Source organism: Ahaetulla prasina, chromosome 3 (genome assembly GCF_028640845.1).
Source record: "Ahaetulla prasina isolate Xishuangbanna chromosome 3, ASM2864084v1, whole genome shotgun sequence".
Taxonomy (NCBI): domain Eukaryota; kingdom Metazoa; phylum Chordata; class Lepidosauria; order Squamata; family Colubridae; genus Ahaetulla; species Ahaetulla prasina.
Window position 1 is genome coordinate 13,939,351 of NC_080541.1, and position 20,916 is coordinate 13,960,266.

At 44.5% G+C, this 20,916-nt stretch overlaps 1 protein-coding gene across 1 annotated transcript in view; it reads left to right on the forward strand.

Annotated features, from left to right (window-relative positions):
- Positions 1-418: 418 nt before the first annotated feature.
- KCNQ3 (potassium voltage-gated channel subfamily Q member 3) overlaps positions 419-20,916 on the forward strand; it is a 237,720-nt gene continuing 217,222 nt past the window's right edge. The window contains exon 1 of the mRNA XM_058174539.1: positions 419-1,157. Coding sequence (XP_058030522.1) covers positions 808-1,157 — 350 coding nt within the window. The 5' untranslated portion in view covers positions 419-807. The remainder of the gene's footprint in view (positions 1,158-20,916) is intronic.

Here is a 20,916-nt window from a genome sequence, read left to right on the forward strand (position 1 = left end):
GTGTCACTCTCTTAGTGTGTGTGTGTTTGTGTGTGTGTGTGTGTTTGTGGTGGGGAAACCCCTCGCGCCCCCTCAGCGCCCTCGCTCGCCCTTCTCCTTCCCCCGCCCAAGACCCTGAGGGAAGCCGAGGCGAAGGAGGGAAAGGGATGGATGCAGGGGTGTGTGTGTGTGTGTGTGTGTGGCGGGGGGGGGTTCCGCGCGCAAAAAGAAGACCCCCCCCCACGAGGTTCGCAGAACGGCCACGCCCGGCGGTGAGGCGGAGCTGAAGGGGACGTCGTCGTCGTCGTCGTCGGCGTTGAGGGTGAGGGGGAAGGCGCGGGGGGAGGAAAGAAGGCTGGTGAGGCAGAAAGGGCGGCCGCGGGGTTGGGGAGGGGGAGGGAGGGAGGGAAGGACGCCGGCTGGTCCCGAAGCCCGCGATGCTCCCGCCTTCCTCGTCTCCTTCCTCCTCCTCCTCCTCTTCCTCCCTCGGGGCCAAGCCGCTCGTCCAGGTGTGGCCGCAGATGATGATGATGATAGTGATGCCGCCGCCGCCGCCGCCTCCTCCTTCCCGCAGGAGCTGATGCTCCCCTCAGGCGAGGCGGGAGCCCCGAGGCAGGGGGAGCGCGGCTTCCCTCTCCCCCCCGGCCCCGCCCTGCCGCCGGGGACCCCCCGCCACCCCGGCGGAGGAGGGAGGAGGAAGGCTCGGACCATGGCCTGGGGCTCCCCCCCGCGGCCGCTCCTCCTCCTCCTCTTCTTCCTCCTCTCCTTCCCGCTCTCGCTCACCCCGAAGGAACCGGGCAGAAGCGGGCCGAGCCGGCGAGGGACGAGATGGGCGTGAAGTCCCGCAAGGCAACTCCGGCCGCGGAAACCCCGGCGGTTCCCGGCGGGGTTCTGGAAAGCAAAACGGCCCGAGGGGAGCTGGCTTCGGCCGGCGACTTGGAACAAGGCACGTTGGCTCTGGGCGCCTCCGGGGCTGACCGGGACGGGGCCCTGCTGCTGGAAGGGACGGGCCGGGAAGGCGGCGGGAGACGCTCGGCTCCGGCCATCGGCTTGCTGGCCAAGACCCCGCTGAGCCGGCCGGTCAAGAGAAACAACGTCAAGTACCGGCGGATCCAGACCTTGATCTACGACGCGCTGGAGCGGCCGCGGGGCTGGGCGCTGCTCTACCACGCCTTCGTGTGAGTGCCGGGGCGGCCCGCGGGGAGTCCGAGGAACCTGAGCTGAACCCGAGAAGCGGGGACGGAGAGCGGAGGGCGGCGTGGGCAGCTTGGGGCACCGGGGCTGGGGTTCGCACCTTTCCCGGGGAGGAAAAAGAAAACCCGGGTTAGCCACCGGCGTCCGTTGGGGTAGCTGAGAGCTGCAATATCCTGGCTCTTGTTAGGATGGTCATCCTCCTTCAGGAAAAGCCTGCCTCTGCATCTGCATTCAGACAAGCTTCTGGTGGACAAGTGCATTTTCTCTCTCCCTCTTTCTCTTCTTTCTTTCGCTCTCTCCCTTTCCTGTCTCCTCTGAGTAAGGCTGTGTTGACACCCCTCTAGGTTAAAACGTGGTAGCTAGAGAGTTTTACTTGTCTTTTGGAGACGGCAATCATCCCTCAAGAAAAGCCCCATCACATACCCGGGTTCACATCTGTATTCAGACATGCTTCTGATTGACAAGTGCATTCTCCCTCTTCCTCCATCTCTCTTCTCTCCGCTTTCTCTCTTCTCTCTCTCTCTCACACACACACCTCTTTTCTCTTTCTCTCGTTTTCTCTGCCATTCCATCTTTCTGAGTTTACACTACTCTAGGTTAAAACGTGGTAGCTATGAAGACTGCAATCATCCCTCAAGAAAAGCCCCATCACATACCCGGGTGCACATCTGTATTCAGACATGCTTCTGATTGACAAGTGCATTCTCCCTCTTCCTCCGTGTGTCTCTCTCTCTCTCTCTCTCTCTCTCTCTCTCTCTCTCTCTCTCTCTCTCTTCTCTTTCTCCTTTCTCTCATTTTCTCTGCCACTCCATCTTTCTTGAGTTTACACTACTCTAGGTTAAAACGTGGTACCTATGAAGCCTGCAATCATTCTTCAAGAAAAGCCCCGTAGCTTCTGCATTCAGACATGCTTCTGATTGACAAGTTCTCTCTCTCTCTCTCTCTCTCTCTCCTCCCTCCATCCATTCCTCTCACTCTCTCTCTCTCTCTCTCCCCCCACACACCTGTCTGAGTAAGGCTTTACCACCCTTCTAGATTAAAATGTGGTTGACCACGCTATGGAGTCTATCTGTCGTTTGAAAACTGCAATCATCCTTCAAGAAAAGCCCCAATACATACTCTGATGCACATCTGCATACTTCTGACTGACAAATGCATTCCTTCCTCCTCCCTCTCTCTCTCTCTCTCCTTTCCTCCTTTCTCTTTCTCCTTTCTCTTCTCTCTCTCTCTCTCCTTTCCTGTCTCCTCTGGGTAAGGCTGTGTTTACATCCCTCTGGGTTAAAATGTAGTTGACCACGCTATGGAGTCTATCTGTCGTTTGAAAACTGCAATCATCCTCAAGAAAAGCCCCATCACATACCCGGGTTCACATCTGTATTCAGACATGCTTCTGATTGACAAGTGCATTCTCCCTCTTCCTCCATCTCTCTTCTCTCCGCTTTCTCTCTTCTCTCTCTCTCTCACACACACACCTCTTTTCTCTTTCTCTCGTTTTCTCTGCCATTCCATCTTTCTGAGTTTACACTACTCTAGGTTAAAACGTGGTAGCTATGAAGACTGCAATCATCCCTCAAGAAAAGCCCCATCACATACCCGGGTGCACATCTGTATTCAGACATGCTTCTGATTGACAAGTGCATTCTCCCTCTTCCTCCGTGTCTCTCTCTCTCTCTCTCTCTCTCTCTCTCTCTTCTCTTTCTCCTTTCTCTCATTTTCTCTGCCACTCCATCTTTCTTGAGTTTACACTACTCTAGGTTAAAACGTGGTACCTATGAAGCCTGCAATCATTCTTCAAGAAAAGCCCCGTAGCTTCTGCATTCAGACATGCTTCTGATTGACAAGTTCTCTCTCTCTCTCTCTCTCTCTCCTCCCTCCATCCATTCCTCTCACTCTCTCTCTCTCTCTCTCCCCCCACACACCTGTCTGAGTAAGGCTTTACCACCCTTCTAGATTAAAATGTGGTTGACCACGCTATGGAGTCTATCTGTCGTTTGAAAACTGCAATCATCCTTCAAGAAAAGCCCCAATACATACTCTGATGCACATCTGCATACTTCTGACTGACAAATGCATTCCCTTCCTCCCTCCCTCTCTCTCTCTCTCTCTCCTTTCCCTCCTTTCTCTTTCTCTCCTCCCACCTGTCTCCTCTGGGTAAGGCTGTGTTTACATCCCTCTGGGTTAAAATGTAGTTGACCACGCTATGAATTCCGCATGTCTTGTGAAAGCTACTTATTTCCTTAATTTATAGTTCAATATTTAGGTATTTGGTTAGTTTAGAAAACCATGATGTCCACTAAGAGTGTTTTAGGGTGTTTTCAGAACAGAGTCTGGGTAGGGTGAAGATTGCATGCTTTCAAATGCATATGGCAAAACGACATCACTGGATTTTGGCAAAGATTTCTGGAATCTAAACTTGGAATAAGCATTCTACATATTTGGGAGGAAAAAAAACAGACCCACCCAAACCCCTGCCCTTATTAGAAACTGTACTGCATACAGATTGCAAATCATTACGCTGTATCCCAATGGATGAAAGGCTAGTTCAAGATGTCTAAGAAATGGCTTTTCCCGCTTCCTTCCCCGAATAAATAGATTGCTTCCTTTGGCCACAGGAGCAACATGGTTTTTATTTGCTTCTCAAAAGCAGAATGCTTGAGAAAATATGCAGGTGCGAGAGATAAAGGTTATGATAATGCCCTGTTATTGTGGTCGCATGGCAATGAGCATGTTTTCGTGAAGCGCATAAGGTGATGGGAGGGATTTGCCATAGAAACAGAGGCGTTCAAGAACCAAGCCACTGTTGCTTTATCACTCCGTTTGAGCCCCTAAGCAACTTTTAAGCAAAAGAAAAAAGAAAAGAAATACTCTGGGAATTTCCTTAGGAGCCAACCCATACTGCTACAAATGAAAAATAATAATTATAATTATAATGGCTTTCCATCATTTAAATCCAAAACTGTCTGTTCTTTTTTTTCCCCCTTAGTACCTAACTGGGAAGGTACAAATTGGTGCAAATGTTATCTTGTCAGGTTCCAGAGACAAATTTTATCTTGTTCCAGAGTCAAAAGATAATTGAAGAAGGTATCTATTAGGTTTATATTAAAGGAATTGCCATCCATGGAAATCTAAACAGTTTACATATAAATTTACAGGCAAAAAAAAAAAAAAAAGAAAGAATGAGATTTTACTTGTGGTCTGAAGTCTGCAAACAGCTCAGGGAAGCTGTTCTGTTTGCAATTTTATCGTGTCTAGGTGTGTTGCTATAGTATATGAAGGCTGTCCGTAATATCATAGCTAATTAGAAATTATTTAAGTTGGGGGTCCAGTTTGGAGAATTCCATATTAAAGACTTCTGCATCTTGTATGCTTTAGAACTGGGCACAGTGCAGGATATGGGAAGACTAAAACTAAAACTAAAACATTGCCAGCTAGGCCAATGTTTCTCAACCTTTGACAACACAGATTTTTTAGTGCTATAACTTTCTTCATCCCCATAATATATACAAAGATGTTTTGGTCCAGTGGTGCCTGGAAATCCATGTCTTCAATTACGTTGTTCCAGATTTTCTTTTTGCGCATGATAACTTCGTATCAAGTGGTGTTTTACTTAGGCAAGATATAAGATTAGCAGATTAGAATTTGTTTTTGTGGAGCAATTTTTCCCAACCCGTTCCTGCCGGTAGCAGTTTTGGAAAATTGTAGTCGCAACATTACCAGAGAACATAGTTCTTGGAGATTGGTTTGGTTCAGACATTGTGCTAAAGCAAGACTTGTTTTAATTGAGAAGCGTGCTACTGAGTAATGTCTGTAGTAACACTGGAGTACTGTAAAACAGATAATCAAGAGAAGCAGAAAGAAGAGGGTGGTTATCTCAAGTTTTTTAAAAAATAAATAGTAAAAGAAGTATAGCTCTGCTGCGTTTGTCCTATTGAAAAGAAAGATAGTTTGATCATGACTATAAATAAGGCTGCATAAACAGAGGGATAGAATCAAGATCACGTGAAGTGTTAATACCACTTTATAATGCCTTGGTAAGGCCACACTTGGAATATTGCATCCAGTTTTGGTCGCCACGATGTAAAAAAGATGCTGAGACTCTAGAAAGAGTGCAGAGAAGAGCAACAAAGATGATTAGGGGACTGGAGGCTAAAACATATGAAGAACGGTTGCAGGAACTGGGTATGTCTAGTTTAACAAAAAGAAGGACTAGGGGAGACATGATAGCTGTGTTCCAATATCTCAGGGGCTGCCACAAAGAAGAGGGAGTCGGGCTGTTCTCCAAAGCACCTGAGGGTAGAACAAGAAGCAATGGGTGGAAACTGATCAAAGAAAGAAGCAACTTAGAACTAAGGAGAAATTTCCTGACAGTTAGAACAATTAATAAGTGGAACGACTTGCCTGCAGAAGTTGTGAATGCTCCAACACTGGAAATTTTTAAGAAAATGTTGGATAACCATCTGACTGAGATGGTGTAGGGTTTCCTGCCTGGGCGGGGGGTTGGACTAGAAGGCCTCCAAGGTCCCTTCCAACTCTGTTGTTATGTTATGTTATGTTATGTTAGTCATGATTTATTATTCGAAAATGACATACTTTGCACAAATTGTAGCAATTTATGTGTGATCCTTTATAGATCCAGTTACCCTGGTTCAACTCAATGCTCCAGACATCCTGAACCAGTACAGGTAGTCCCTGACTTACGACCACAACTGAGCACAAAATTTCAGTTTTGAAGTGATAAATTTGTTAAGTGAGTTTGGCCCCATTTTACAACTTTCCTTGCCACGTTTATTAAGTGAATCACTGAAGTTATTAAATTAGTAACACGGTTGTTAAGCGAATCTGGCTTCCCCATTGACTTTGCTTATCAGAAGGTTGCAAAAGGGGATCACATGACCCCGGGACGCTGTAACCGTCATAAATAGGAACCATTTGCCAGGCGTCTGAATTTTGATCACATGACCATGGGGATGCTGCATAAATCTGAAAAATGGTCATAAGTCACTTTTTTCAGTGACGTCGTAACTTTGAGTGGTCGCTAAGTGAACTGTTGTAAATTGAGGACTACCTGTAGTATTTGGAAGTTGTTGGACTACAATTCCCAGAATTCAAATGTTCATGCTCAGGATGGCTAGGGATTCTGGGAGTTAACCGTCTCAATAATTCTGTATTTTATTTGTTAGAATAGAATAGAATAGAATTTTTATTGGCCAAGTGTGATTGGACACACAAGGAATTTGTCTTGGTGCATAGGCTCTCAGTGTACATAAAATAAAAGATACCTTCATCAAGGTACAACATTTACAACACAATTGATGGTCAATATATCAATAAAAAATCATAAGGATTGCCAGCAACAAGTTATAGTCATACAATCATAAGTGGAAAGAGATTGGTGATGGGAACTATGAAACGATTAATAGTAGTGCAGATTCAGTAAATAGTCTGACAGTGTTGAGGGAATTATTTGTTTAGCAGAGTGATGGCCTTCGGGAAAAAACTGTTCTTGTGTCTAGTTGTTCTGGTGTGCAGTGCTCTATAGCGTCGTTTTGAGGGTAGGAGTTGAATCAGTTTATGTCCTGGATGCGAGGGATCTGCAAATATTTTCACAGCCCTCTTCTTGATTCGTGCAGTATACAGGTCCTCAATGGAAGGCAAGTTGGTAGCAATTATTTTTTCTGCAGTTCTAATTATCCTCTGAAGTCTGTGTTTTTCTTGTTGGGTTGCAGAACCGATTTATGTATCTCCCAGAGATATAAGGTTGTCATACCAAGGTCTCATACATAGCATCCCCATTTCTCACTCTTCCACAGAACCATCTTAGGGGATAAATCAGGCTGAGAATGTTGTCTTGGCCCAAACTCAGTCGGCAAGTTCCAAAGCAGAAGATGGAATTGAACCTGGGTTTTTCCAGTTCTAGACCCACACCATAACTACTATACCACACTTGCTCTCATTTGTGGGATGCTAATTGAAGAAAGTGGGACGCGGTTGGTCAGGGGCTAGGACATTGAGCTTGTCAATCGAAAGGTCGGCAGCTCAGCGGTTCGAATCCCTAGTGCTGCCGTGTAATGGGGTGAGCTCCCGTTACTTGTCCCAGCTTCTGCCAACCTAGCAGTTTCGAAAGCATGTAAAAATGTAAGTAGAAAAAATAGGGACCACCTTTGGTAGGAAGGTAACCATGTTCCATGTGCCCTTGGCGTTGAGTCATGCCGGCCACATGACCACGGAGACGTCTTCGGACAATGCTGGCTCTTCAGCTTTGAAACGGAGATGAGCACCGCCCTCTAGTCGGGAACGACTAGTACGTATGTGCGAGGGGAACCTTTACCTTTACCTAATTGAAGAAAGCTGAACTACTATATTCTAGACCAGGAACAAAAAGTCAACGTATCATTAATGGGAAGATTGTAGTATCTAACATCATTTTCTCGCATAATTTGAATACGTGAAACTCAGTTTAATAGTTCATTAACCTAAGCTTTGATTTGTTACTTGAGCTGCACTGGGGTTCAGCGCTGGTTCTCCATTCTGTAGTGTTTACTTGCAAAAGAGATAATGGTCTTGGTAGGATATAGGAGATGTTCCTTTAGAGAGATTCAGATGAAGCCGTTGAGAGAGCCCATGGAACACAATGGCTAAGTGTCTTTTTGAAAGAAACTTGGTTATATCCATCCATTAAATGTATGAATACTACTTCCTAACCAGAACTTACCATAAAAGCATCCATATCAGAAATATTGCTCCTCAAAATGACGCTATAGAGCACTGCACACCAGAACAACTAGACACAAGAACAGTTTTTTCCCCAATGTCATCACCCTGCTAAACAAATAATTCCCTCAACACTGTCAAACTATTTACTAAGTCTGCACTACTATTAATCTTCTCATCATTCCCATTCCACATCTCCTTCCACTTATGACTGTATGACTGTAACTTTGTTGCTGGTATCCTTATGATTTATATTTATATTGATTGTTTTGTTATTGCTTATTTGTAGCCTATGACTATCATTAAGTGTTGTATCATTAAGTGTTAAATTTGTACCCTATGGCCATCATTAAGTGTTGTAAGTGTTGTACCTTTATTTTATTTTATTTTATTTATTTATTTATTTTGTCACAACAATATATGTAGGTATCATACAAAAAGATTATATAGTATATAATCACATATATGAGTAAATATAAGGAGGTATAAGCATATATATATATATATATAGGAAGAAGAAAAGAAAAACAATAGGACAGGAACGGTAGGCACGTTTGTGCGCTTATGCACGCCCCTTATGGTCCTCTTAGGAATGGGGTGAGGTCAATAGTAGAAAGTTTTTGGTTAAAGCTTTGATGAAGGTATCTTTTATGTACACTGAGCATATGTACCAAGACAAATTCCTTGTGTGTCCAATCACACTTGGCCAATAAAAAATTCTATTCTATTCTGTTCTATTCTATTCTATTCTAAAATTTCCAAAAGCTCAGTAATACACAAAGTTGATCAATGAATAGGTAATCCAGAAGACAGATCCTCGTTGGTCTTCTTTGTTAAGTCTTGTAGGGTTTCCTGCCTAAGCAGGGGTTAGACTAGAAGACCTCCAAGGTCCCTTCCAACTCTGGTTAATCTATTCTATTCTATTCTATTCTATTCTATTCTATTCTATTCTATTCTATTCTATTCTATTCTATTCTATTCTATTCCTTCTTTGACCTAGTGTCCCTTCGCTGCCCTAGTATGGTCGCATTGGCTTAGAATCCTAGTTTTTATAATGCATATGGAGGGCACCGAGTAGGGACAAGTTATCAGAAGATATTAGGATGTTGCCGGTATTTATGATAGCAAATGGACCTTCTCCGGACCAGGAGCTAAGCAGGATCAACCTGGGTTTGTATTTGGGTGAGTGATCTACAAAACATTAGCAGGGTGGTGGGCTAGGGTGGAACTTGAAAGAATTTCCTAGAAGCTCGCTTCCATGTTTTATGCCAAGGATACTACATGGATGTGTCCATGAAGCCACCAGAAGTCTAGCTCAACTTGGAGAAGACTTTACCTTTTATGACAATGAACCAGGGGTGAAATCCAGCAGGTTCTGACAGGTTCTGGAGAACCGGTAGCGGACATTTTGAGCAGTTTGGAGAACCAGCAAATACCACCTCTGGCTGGCCCCAGAGTGGGGAGGGAATGGGGATTTTGCAGTATCCTTCCCCCAGGAGTGGGGTGGGAATGGAGATTTTACAGTATCCTTCCCCTGCCACGCCCACCAAGCCACACCACACCCACCAAGCCACACCTACAGAACTGGTAGTAAAAAAAAAAATGGATTTCACCACTGCAGTGAACCATATTCAAACAACGATGCTCACAAACAAGGCAAGAGTAGATATTTTTTTTCCATTTTCCTTTACACAGCTTTATTCACACTAGCAATTTAAGTGAGAAGACATCTTTACAAGAAGGTTTGCGTTTCTAATAAGAAGCTAAAGGTAACTAAATGTTGAGCTGCAAGTGAACTTAACTGTGAAACAGTCTTAATGGGCTGTTTTTGGAAATCTTTGTTTTATGATTGAGCTTTTAACCAGTGAATTAGCATCTTTATGGGAGAAAAATCTATGCTCTTCCATTTTTTTAAGCCACCTGCTGATTAGCAGCACTTTTGCTATGAAAGTAATTAAGTTTGTTAAATAAATGATTTATGTAATTGTATAAATGTGTACTCAAAAATAGGGTGAATCTGCTTAGTTCTTCCTTCCCCATATGCTGCAGTTTCAATATATGTCTCTGTGATATCCAAAAAAGGGTGAAAGATTATTAAAGAGACATCCAGTTTAGAATTAAGGAGAAATTTCCAGACAGAACAATTAATCAGTGGAATAGCTTGCCACTGCATCCTCCATCACAAGAGGTTTTCAAGAAGAGATTGGATAATCATTTGTCCAGAATAGAACGGGGTCTTCTGCTTGAGCAGGGACTAGAAGACCTCCAAGGTCTCTTCCAACTCTGTTATTCTAAATCAGATATAAATGGCATGTGGGCATGACCTTGAGGGATGAAGGAAAGAGATGCTGACTAGGGAACAATCAGATAAAAGGAGGTAAGGTAAAGGTAAAGGTTCCCCTCGCACATACGTGCTAGTCCTTCCCGACTCTAGGGGACGATGCTCATCTCCGTTTCAAAGCCAAAGAGCCAGCGCTGACTGCAGACGTCTCCGTGGTCATGTGGCCGGCATGACTCAACGCCAAAGGCGCACGGAACGCTGTTACCTTCCCACCAAAGGTGGTCCCTATTTTTTCTACTTGCATTTTTACGTGCTTTCTTGCTAGGTTGGCAGAAGCTGGGACAAATAACGGGAGCTCACCCTATTACACGGCAGCACTAGGGATTCAAACCGCTGAGCTGCCGACCTTTCGATCGACAAGCTCAACGTCCTAGCCCCTGAGCCACCGCGTCCCTTCTATAAAAGGAGGAGGAGCCCACAAATGCTTAATGGGCAAAGAAAGAAACTGCCCTTAGTCACCCTGGGATATTTGTAGTGTCAGACTTGCAGGATCCTTTAAATCAGGGGTCTCCAACCTTGGTCCCTTTAAGACTTGTGGACTTCAACTCCCAGAGTTCCTCAGCCAGCTTTGCTGGCTGAGGGACTCTGGGAGTTGATGTCCACAAGTCTTAAAGGGACCAAGGTTGGAGACCCCTGCTTTAAATATAATCTGACAATAAAGCAGAATTAACTCATTTGGTTATGTTCCCTGTTTGGTTTACTTGGGAGGGTGCACATCATATCACCAAGCTCAAAGAAATCTCAAGAGTTGAGGATCTGGATGAAAAATTGGGAGGATGGGGGTTTACTCAGCCTAAAGACATATTTTAAGTCAAAATTCCGTGTTTCTTATTAAACCCATATTTTAGAAACTATATTGCAGTTGTGCCTATCGAGATTTAGTTTCCCCGAAAACAAACAAAAAATAACACTACAGACAGTCTTTGACTTACGACCACAATTGAACCCCCAAACAGCTGTTGCTAAGTAAAACATTTGTTAAGTGAATTTGTTCCAGTTTACAACCTTTCCTGTCAATTGAATCACTGCAGTTGTTAAACTGGTAACACAGTTGTTTAAGGGAATCTAGCTTCCCCATTGACTTTTGCTTCGCAAAAGGGGATCACAATAAGGGTTGCCAAGCGACTGAATTTTGATCATGTGACCATGAAGATACCTTAAAGGGGTCGAAAGTGTGCAAAATTGGCATAAATCACTTTCTTCAGTACCGTCGTAACTTTGAACAGTCACTGGGGCCTCTGTGGCTCAGACTGCTAATGCAGTCTGTTATTAACAGCAGCTGCCTGCAATTACTGCAGGTTCTAGTTCCACCAGGCCCAAGGTTGACTCAGCCTTCCATCCTTTATAAGGTAGGTAAAATGAGGACCCAGATCGTTGGGGGCAATAACTTGACTTTGTATATAAATATACAAATAGAATGAAGACTATTGCTAACATAGTGTAAGCCGCCCTGAGTCTTCGGAGAAGGGCGGGATATAAATGCAAATTAAAAAAAAAAAGTGAACTGTTGTAAGTCAAGGATTACCTGTATCCCATCATTAAAGGTAAAGATTCCCCTCGCATATATGTCCTAGTCGTTCCCAAATCTAGGGGGTGGCGCTCATCTTCGTTTCAAAGCCGAAGAGCCAGCGCTGTCCGAAGACGTCTCCGTGGTCATGTGGCCGGCATGACTCAACGCCAAAGGCCCACGGAACATTGTTACCTTCCCACCAAAGGTGGTCCCTATTTTTCTACTTGCATTTTTATGTGCTTTCGAACTGCTAGGTTGGCAGAAGCTGGGACAAGTAACGGGAGCTCACCCTGTTAAGTGGCACTAGGGATTCGAACCGCTGAACTGCTGACCTTTTGATCAACAAGCTCAGCATCTTAGCCACTGAGCCGCCGTGTACCCTTTTATCCGCATCATTACTACTATGTTAAAAGTTGGAATTTCTGCTGTCGGATTCCGAAAATCCCCAAATGAAACAAAAATCCCATTCTCTTGTTTTCCCCCGGAACAGACCGCTGACATGTTATTAACATTACATTTCTGGCTTCCGATAGCACCTTAACTTATATCTTTTTTGCCTCTTCCACCTAGAACAAAACAATAAAACAAATCAGCGGTCTTCCTCTTTATGATTTATTCTTGCTGGCATTGTAACTTTTTGTTCTCTGTTTCCTGCAATCCCTACTACTATAGAGAAAAAAAAAATCTAATGGGTTGAAGACGCTACCTTGGGGATTAAACTCTACAGATCACAGCCAGAGTTGCAGAGATCCTACTCCTGAGTGTAAGCTTAATCATTTTAAAGCAGGATGAGGTCATGTGTGTTTTGCAATCCAAGGAGAGAATCCTCTAGACAACAGCTACCAATTACATCACACGTAGGAGAGGAACATCATGTTTGTTTGTTTATTTATTTATTGGTGTCAGGAGCATCACAATTAAAATACGGCATACAAGAGGACATAACATTTAAAATATAAAATACAAGATTTAAAGAGGGGACAAATTAAAACAGATCTTGCCCAGAAACTAGCAACGTTCATTGCATTCTGTCATGCCGCTGCCATGCGGTCCTCAAGGGTATGCTGATCGGGACACAAACGGCAGGCATACCTATGTGTCGTTGTCTGCATGTCACCACGGTTGCAAAGGGGCAGAAGCAAGCAGATATCCTCATTGGCTCAGAGTGTCTCTGGATGTACCCATGCCCAGTCTCTTCAATAGTAGAGAGTTGCGGTGGTGCGGTGGTTAGAAATCGGTATTGCAGGCTAATTCTGCCGACTGCCAGCAGTTCAATTCTCACCGGTTAAAGGTTTCACTCAGCCTTCCATCCTTGGGAGGTCAGTAAAATGAGGACTCAGATTGTTGGGGGCAATGTGTTGATATTATAAACCCGCCCAGAGGGGGGTTTATAAAAGACCCATTAAGTCTAAGCGCCATTGCTCTAAGTGGGTCGGTGTAAAGGCTGTGTTTGCATTGTGAAGCAGTATATAAGTCTAAGTGCTTTGGCTATTCTATCAGTATTCCAGTGATGGTGAACTTTTTTGGCACCGAGTGCTGAAAAGATTGTGCGGAAACGTCGCACACGTGCACTCATCAGCACAGCACTCCGGAAAAACTGAATTTCCTGGTTCTAGCACGCATGTGCGCCCGACAGTCAGCTGTCCAGCACGCATGCACAGGCCGGTTTTTGGCCCTGCCACACGTGCCAAGGGATCATGCTCTGGAAAAGCCAAACTTCCAAGTTCTGGCACGCATGCACACCCTATAATCAGCTGGTGCACACCAGTTTTTGGCACTGCCATGCATGTGAAGGACCACTGATCGACGTCTGCACATGCATGCTAGAAACCCAGAACACAAACAGGCAAGGCTGTGCATGCCGGGCAACATGACTTTGTGTGCCATTTCGGGCACACGTGCCATAGGTTCCCCATCACAGCACTATTCAATTATTTCCATGCTTCCCAGCTTTAGTCAGACCCAGGTGCCAGCTCCTCCATTGGTTCCATCCAGTGTTGGTCCTTTGTAGCTTTCCGTAGGTCCACTCTGCTTTCAAATTCTTCAAAGTCTTCCATCGACCTAAGGAAGCTTTTCCTGGATTTTAATCTCCGATGTGCTGGTTGTAGACATCTAAGTTAACCTGAACCATAACATTTAATCTGGAAATTGAAGGAGCTGGTCCCCCCAACCCCTCACCTTTCTTCTGGGCTATAAAATGTTCCATTTTTCTTTATCCAACGTATCCAGGCAGTTATACATTTCAAGATTTAATCTTTGCTCAAAAGATACATACAGTATATGTACCTCACTTTTCAGGTGTTAGTAAGTTCAAGGTTGCCCAAGGCTGTTCTCCTGGACAGAGTCCACTGGTTGTACTTCTTCCCTTCAAGGTTTATTTGCATAGGTTCATCATTAGTTGGGCATAATTGACCTGTGGAATTCATTACTGATGTCAGCCTCCGCTTTAATTTAGTGTATTTCTCCTACTAGATTATCTGACTATTTTATTACCTTGTTAAAAGTTTGCTCTACTGATTGTCTTACATGCTTTATGGAGAAGGGGGGGAGGTTTTCACTGTTCCCAGCGTCGGCTGACATTGTATGTGGGGGAGAGGGGAAATGCACCTTTCGCTTGATAGTTGACTATAGAAATCTGAACTGTGTGTGCGTGGAAAATGTATACCCCATGCCTCTTATGAAAGACATGCTCGCCCACTTGGCTGTATTGCTTCGCTGGTTTCTCATCCCTCCGGCCTATGGCAACTTGAGAGCAGGCCAGGGATGCTTTGCAAGTTGACATTTGTCTGAATCCGCATCTTCCCTGGGGGAAAGATGTTCTTCCATTCCCAAGTTCTCTCAACCACTCATCTTTTAAATCAGGAGTCCCCAACCCTGGGGCTGTACCAGTCCATAGCCTGTTAGAAACCAGTCAGCGGGAGAAATGGGCAAGTGTGCATGTGTGTGAAGCTCCGCTCAGTACAAGTAGAGGGCGCTTACGCTTGTGCATGAAGCACAACCGCTCTCTGCTCAAGCCGCCTCCGCTTGTGCAATGGGAGCTTCATACGGGCGTTTAAACACCTCTGCTTGTGCACAAAGCTCCATTTGTGCGAGTGGAGGGAGCTTGTGCATGCCACTCAGACAAATGGAGCTGTGTGTGCGTGCACCTACCACTCGCGCATGCGTGCACACACACACACACACACACACACACACACACACCAGGCCAGGCCGCCACGCTGGAAAAATTGGGGACCAGTGTTTAGATGGAGAAAAAGTTTTGGTCTGTTGAAAAGTAAAAAAAACAAAGTTGGAAACTGAGGCTGAGAAAAAAGTGGAGGCTCATTCTGTCTCCCCTACAGCCTCAGAGTTGAACTGCCTGATATTCCAAGGCTTCTTAGAAGAAAAATCCAGATATAGCAGAAACTGGAAAAAAAATATTCCTGTAAAATGTCTTGGAAAGAGTAGGCTTAAAAAGGTTTAGGTAAAAATAATGCATAAGATTCATTTTTTTTATTTTGTCTTTAGATGTTTAAGCTTAATAGTTTACCTTCTATGTATGTATGCTGTCTGTGCAATCTCAGAATTGTGTTTGATTTGCCTGAGGATCTTTTTATAGCAAAGGTCCTTCTAAATTAAGCGCAGACTAGCATCAATTTTTGTTCATCCTGAGCCTTATATTCTCCTTTTATATCTTTGTTGGGAGATCCTTTTAAAGGCTTGTGACGTGGAGGACTATAGATTTTATTGACCTTGCTATTGATGTTTTGCTTGTGACTACTTATAGCAATCTAGGGATTTTAACACTTACTCATTCTCTCTCTAAAATAAACTTTTATCTTACTTACTTCCTATGAGATTGTTCAGTTTCCCAAAATAGAGAGAGGGGGGAAGAGGGAGCTGAGTTCCCTAGCCATATGTCTCAAGGCTATAGGGTCAAGGATAGCATTACAGAATCTTTTTTCACCACTTTTAATTTACCAGAAAAGGAGAATCTTGTCTCTATTCTGCACTGGATCCAGTGGAGAGAACACCAAATTATGTGAATTTGGTGTCCTCTCCACCAATGCTACGTTGTCTATTTGCTATGTTGTCTATTGAAGATAGACAACATAGCAAAAACTCTATTGAAGAATTATTGCGTTCTACAGAGGAATTATTGAGTCCATCATTTGTACCTCTATATATCTGTCTGGTTTGGCACAGCAACCAAAGTACAGACAGTTAGGATTGCAATGGACAGTTAGGATTGCAGAAAAAACAATTGCAACCATCCTGCCTTCCATTGAGGATCTGTATACTGCACTAACCAGAAAGAGGGCTGAGAAAATATCTACAGACCCCTCACATCCTGTATATAAACTGTTTCAACTTTTCCCCTCAAGAAGACACCATAGGGCATTGTATGCCAAAACAACTACACACAAATATAGTTTCTACCACCACCACCACCACCCCGGCCACCAATGCATCACTCTGCTAAACACCTAACTCCTACAGCAATCTTCTGCCTAAAGATATTTACCCATGTAGTAGGGCTGTATTACTATTATCTTCTTATCTTTCTTACCTCTCATCTTTCCTACTATCTTCTCCTATTGGTATATTATGATTTATCAATTGTTGTATCTTATGATTTATATTTGTATCTTATGATTATGATCTATGACTTCTCACTTTGTTTTTTGTATGTATATTGACAGCTTATGCAATGGAGACAAATTCCTTGTGTGTCAAATCACACTTGGCCAATAAAGAATTCTATTCTATTCTATTCTATTCTATTCTATTCTATTCTATTCTATTCTATTCTATTCTATTCTATTCTATTCTACTCTACTCTACTCTACTCTACTCTACTCTACTCTATTGTCAGGGTTCCAAGTAACACCCCCAACGAAAGAAGACTCCGAGGCTTGATGTTCCTCAAAGTTCCATTTTATCAGAGATGTCATAATGGCACATCTGGGAAAACCCGAACCTGAAAGCTTCCAGGTTTTCCCCACCCAAAGGAAAGTCCAAGTCCCTGCCCAGCACCCGCATGTCCAATGGTCCAATCCCTAGGCTGAACTAGCTTGTGCTCCAAATACCACTTGTAAGTGATGAGAGATGTTATGCCTCCATCTCCTGCTTGTGAGCATCCAAGAGACATCTTATTGGTGATTTATGAGAAACAAGAATATTTGAATCAAGCCAGGTTTTGGCCAGGTCCATCAAAGCAGCTCTTTCTTATGTCCCTTAAAGAGTTTTCTTTTATCCATTAGATGCTTTGCAAAATCTTCAACGCTCTAGGAATTTTCTTCTTCCTATTCTGACAAATTCTTGGCACAATCTGTCCCTTGCCTTCGCCTAACAGAGCAGTTGATACATTGGTGGAGACCAGACATCCATCTTCTGAGATGCTATTCATTCGGTTCTCAGAGTGAGCCAGAGATTAGGCTACATAGCCCGGACAGCTTCTTCTTGCTCTGTCATTCCTGGAGTCATTTCTGCAAACCGTTTATGCTTTCCTGGGTCAGGCTAGCTTTCATGGAAACCGGAGGGTTATTGGCTATTAACTGTCCTTTGCTTCAAGGCACATTGCCTTAAGCCACCTAAATTGATCTCACTTCCTGCTGAAATACTTAGGAGTTATGAATTGCAGAGCTCCTCTGCCAAGTCATAATTATGTACCTCTGATGGAATTGTGATCGTTGCTGTTGGCTGTGTCTATAAATATAATCTTTACTGATTTGCAAAAATGTATATATAGAGAGGTCTGTTGACCAGATAATAAATTAATTCTCTGCAGAAGTATTTTTAGCTTTTTTATAAACTGGGGTGGTGGATTACAATAGAGAGAAAAGAGGTAACTATTTCCAAAATGACAAGGAAGAGTTGTTAGTTTGGGCAGATGGTGGCATCTGTCCAAAGGGGGAAAATTGGGGTTCACCTTCTAGTTGTGATAGATATGGGATGGGGCAGTGTGTGATAGAACCAAAGAAATACTTTTTTGTTGTTAGTTGCGAAGTCGTGCCCGACTCATCGCGACCCCATGGACAACATTCCTCCAGGCCTTCCTGTCCTCTACCATCTCTGGAGTCCATTTAAACTCATGCCTACTGCTTCAGTGGCTCCATCCAGCCACCTCGTTCTCTGTCGTCCCCTTCTTCTTTTGCCCTCAATTTTTCCCAGCATTAGGCTCTTCTCCAGTGAGTCCTTCCTTCTCATTAGGTGGCCAAAGTATTTCAGTTTCATCTCCAGGATCTGGCCTTCTAAAGAGCAGTCAGGGTTGATCTCCTCTAGGACTGACTTGTTTGTTCGCCTTGCAGTCCAAGGGACTCGCAGGAGTCTTCTCCAGCACCAGAGTTCAAAGGCCTAAATTCTTTGGCACTCAGCCTTTCTTATGGTCCAACCTTCACAGCCATACATTGCAACTGGGAAAACCATCGCCTTGGACTATATGCACCTTTGTTGGCAGGGTGATGTCTCTGCTTTTTAGTACGCTGTCTAGATTTGCCCTAGCTTTCCTCCCCAGGAGCAAGCGTCTTTTAATGTCTTGGCTGCAGTCCCCATCTGCGGTGATCTTGGAGCCCAGGAAAATAAAATCTGTCACTACCTCCATTTCTTCACCATCTATCTGCCAGGAATTGAAAGGGGACGGATGCCATGATTTTAGTTTTCTTAATGTTTAGTTTCAAGCCAACTTTTGCACTCTCCTCCTTCACCCGCATCAAGAGACTCTTTAGGTTAGAAATACTTTGATACAACGTGAATTTTTTTGCGCTTTCTCTAGTCTTCAACTAGCAGCCACAGTTTTTGCCTAAAATTTGTCTTGCTAAGCAAGACAGTTTTCCTCTATTTTATAACCTTTCTTGCTCCAATTATTGCGTGAATCACTGCAGTTCAGTGGTGAGATTCAAGTGATTTAACAACCGGTTGTCTGCCCTAATGATTTCTTCCAACAAACAGTTTGCCAAACTGCTCAGATAGTTAACAACCGGTTCTCCCAAAGAGATGCGAACTGGCTGAATCCCACCACTGCTGCAGTTGTTAAGTTAGTAACCAGGTTGTTAAATGAATCTGGCTTCCCCATTGACTTCACTTGTCAGAAGGTCACAAAAGATGATCATGTGCTACAACCTTCATAGATATATAAAGGTAAAAGGTAAAGGTTCCCCTCGCACATATGTGCTAGTCGTTCCCAACTAGGGGGCGTTCCTCATCTCCGTCTCAAAGCCGAAGAGCCAGCGCTGTCCGAAGAGGTCTCTGTGGTCATGTAGCTGGCATGACTCAACGCCAAAGGCACACGGAACGTTGTTACCTTCCCACCAAAGGTGGTCCCTATTTTTCTACTAGCATTTTTTACGCGCTTTCGAACTGCTAGGTTGGCAGAAGCTGGGACAAGTAACGGGAGCTCACTCCGTTACATGGCAGCACTAAGGGTTTGAACTGCTGAGCTGCCGACCTTTCAATCGACAAGCTCAGCCTCTTAGCCCCTGAGCCACTGCGTCCCTATTCATAGATACATGCCAGTTGCCAATTGCCCAAATTTTGATCACGTGACCATGAGATGCTGCTTTAGTCGTAAGCGTGAAACCAGTCATAAGTCACCTTTTTTCAGTGCCATTCTAACTTTGGTCACTAAATGAATGGTTGTAGTTCGAGGGCTTCCGGTGGTCTCTGAGTCAAAAGCTTAAACATTCAGAGTTATCCGCCTTCCCTGAACGTTTCAGCCCTGCAGAGATATCTGGATTAAATGGGTTCTTTGGTTGATCGACAGTGACAAGTTGGTGTCAACTCTTAGCAAACACATCAATAGATCTTCTCCAGATGGTCTGTCTCCAACTTGACCTTTCAGGTCTTCCAATGCTGTAATTGCAGCCATTTACTTTGCTTCTCTTCAACCTCTTCTTTTATTTTCCCTGTGTCCCAGGATTGTAGACTTACTCCAGAGAACTAGACCTTCACATCATGTGTTCAAAGCAAGATGATTTGAGCCTGTTGTTGTGTCTCGCCCAATCTCACCACAGCCGGGGTCTGCTTATCTGCTTCCGAACGCTGAAGAATGTCCTAGCATGCCTCCCGGCCCCAGCCCTGGCTCCATGCCCAGACAGGCTGAAGAAGAGCAAGTATCTCCAGCCCCCAGCTCTGGCTCCATGCCCAGGCAAACGGAGCAACTAGACCCCTCCCCCTCCTCCACAGCATGTGAGCCTGAGGAAGGTCAATTACCAACAGCTGCCGATTGGAGTGACCCTCGCTTCAGAAGAATTGATAATCGGCGGCGTCAGAAGGAAGGGAGGGGCAGGCCTGGATAAGTGCTGAGTCATGGAGCCACACCCCATGGTCTATATAAAGGATCTGCTTTCTGGCAGTCTCTGAGTCAGGCAAAGTCTAAACATATCTTGCTGAAGTCACTTCCTGGTCTCCTGCCTGCCTTGAGAATTTTGCTAGGACTTTGGCAGAGCTGCAGAGGCACACCTGATTCGGATTTCCCTGACCCGGCCGTCAGCGGAGGAGTGGGACACGACACCAGTTCATTTGTGCTTCAAGAAAAAACAACCCCAAATTTTTTTTTTTATTTGCATTTATATCCCGCCCTTCTCCGAAGACTCAGGGCGGCTTACCCTATGTCAAGCAATAGTCTTCATCCATTTGTATATTATATACAAAGTCAACTTATTGCCCCCCAACAATCTGGGTCCTCATTTTACCTACCTTATAAAGGATGGAAGGCTGAGTCAACCTTGGGCCTGGTGGGGCTTGAACCTGTAGCAATTGCAGGCAGCTGCTGTTAATAACAGACTGTCTTACCAGTCTGAGCCACAGAGGGCTTGTTCTACAATCTATTTATAAGGCTAAGGTGGCTAAGACGCTGAGCAGTTCAGCGGTTCAAATCCCTAGTGCCATGTGGACTGGGTGAGCTCCCGTTACTTGTCCCATCTTCTGCCAATCTAGCAGTTTGAAAGCACGTACAAAATGCAAGTAGAAAAATAGGGACCACCTTTGGTGGGAAGGTAACAGCATTCCGTGCACTTTTGGCGTTGAGTCATGCCGGCCACATGACCACGGAGATGTCTTTTTTCAGAGATATATATGCCTCCTAAAGGGACGCGGTGGCTCAGTGGCTAAGACACTGAGCTTGTCGATCGAAAAATCCCCATTCCCTCCCAATCAGCTGGGACTCGGGAGGCAGAGAATAGATGGGGGCGGGGCCAGTCAG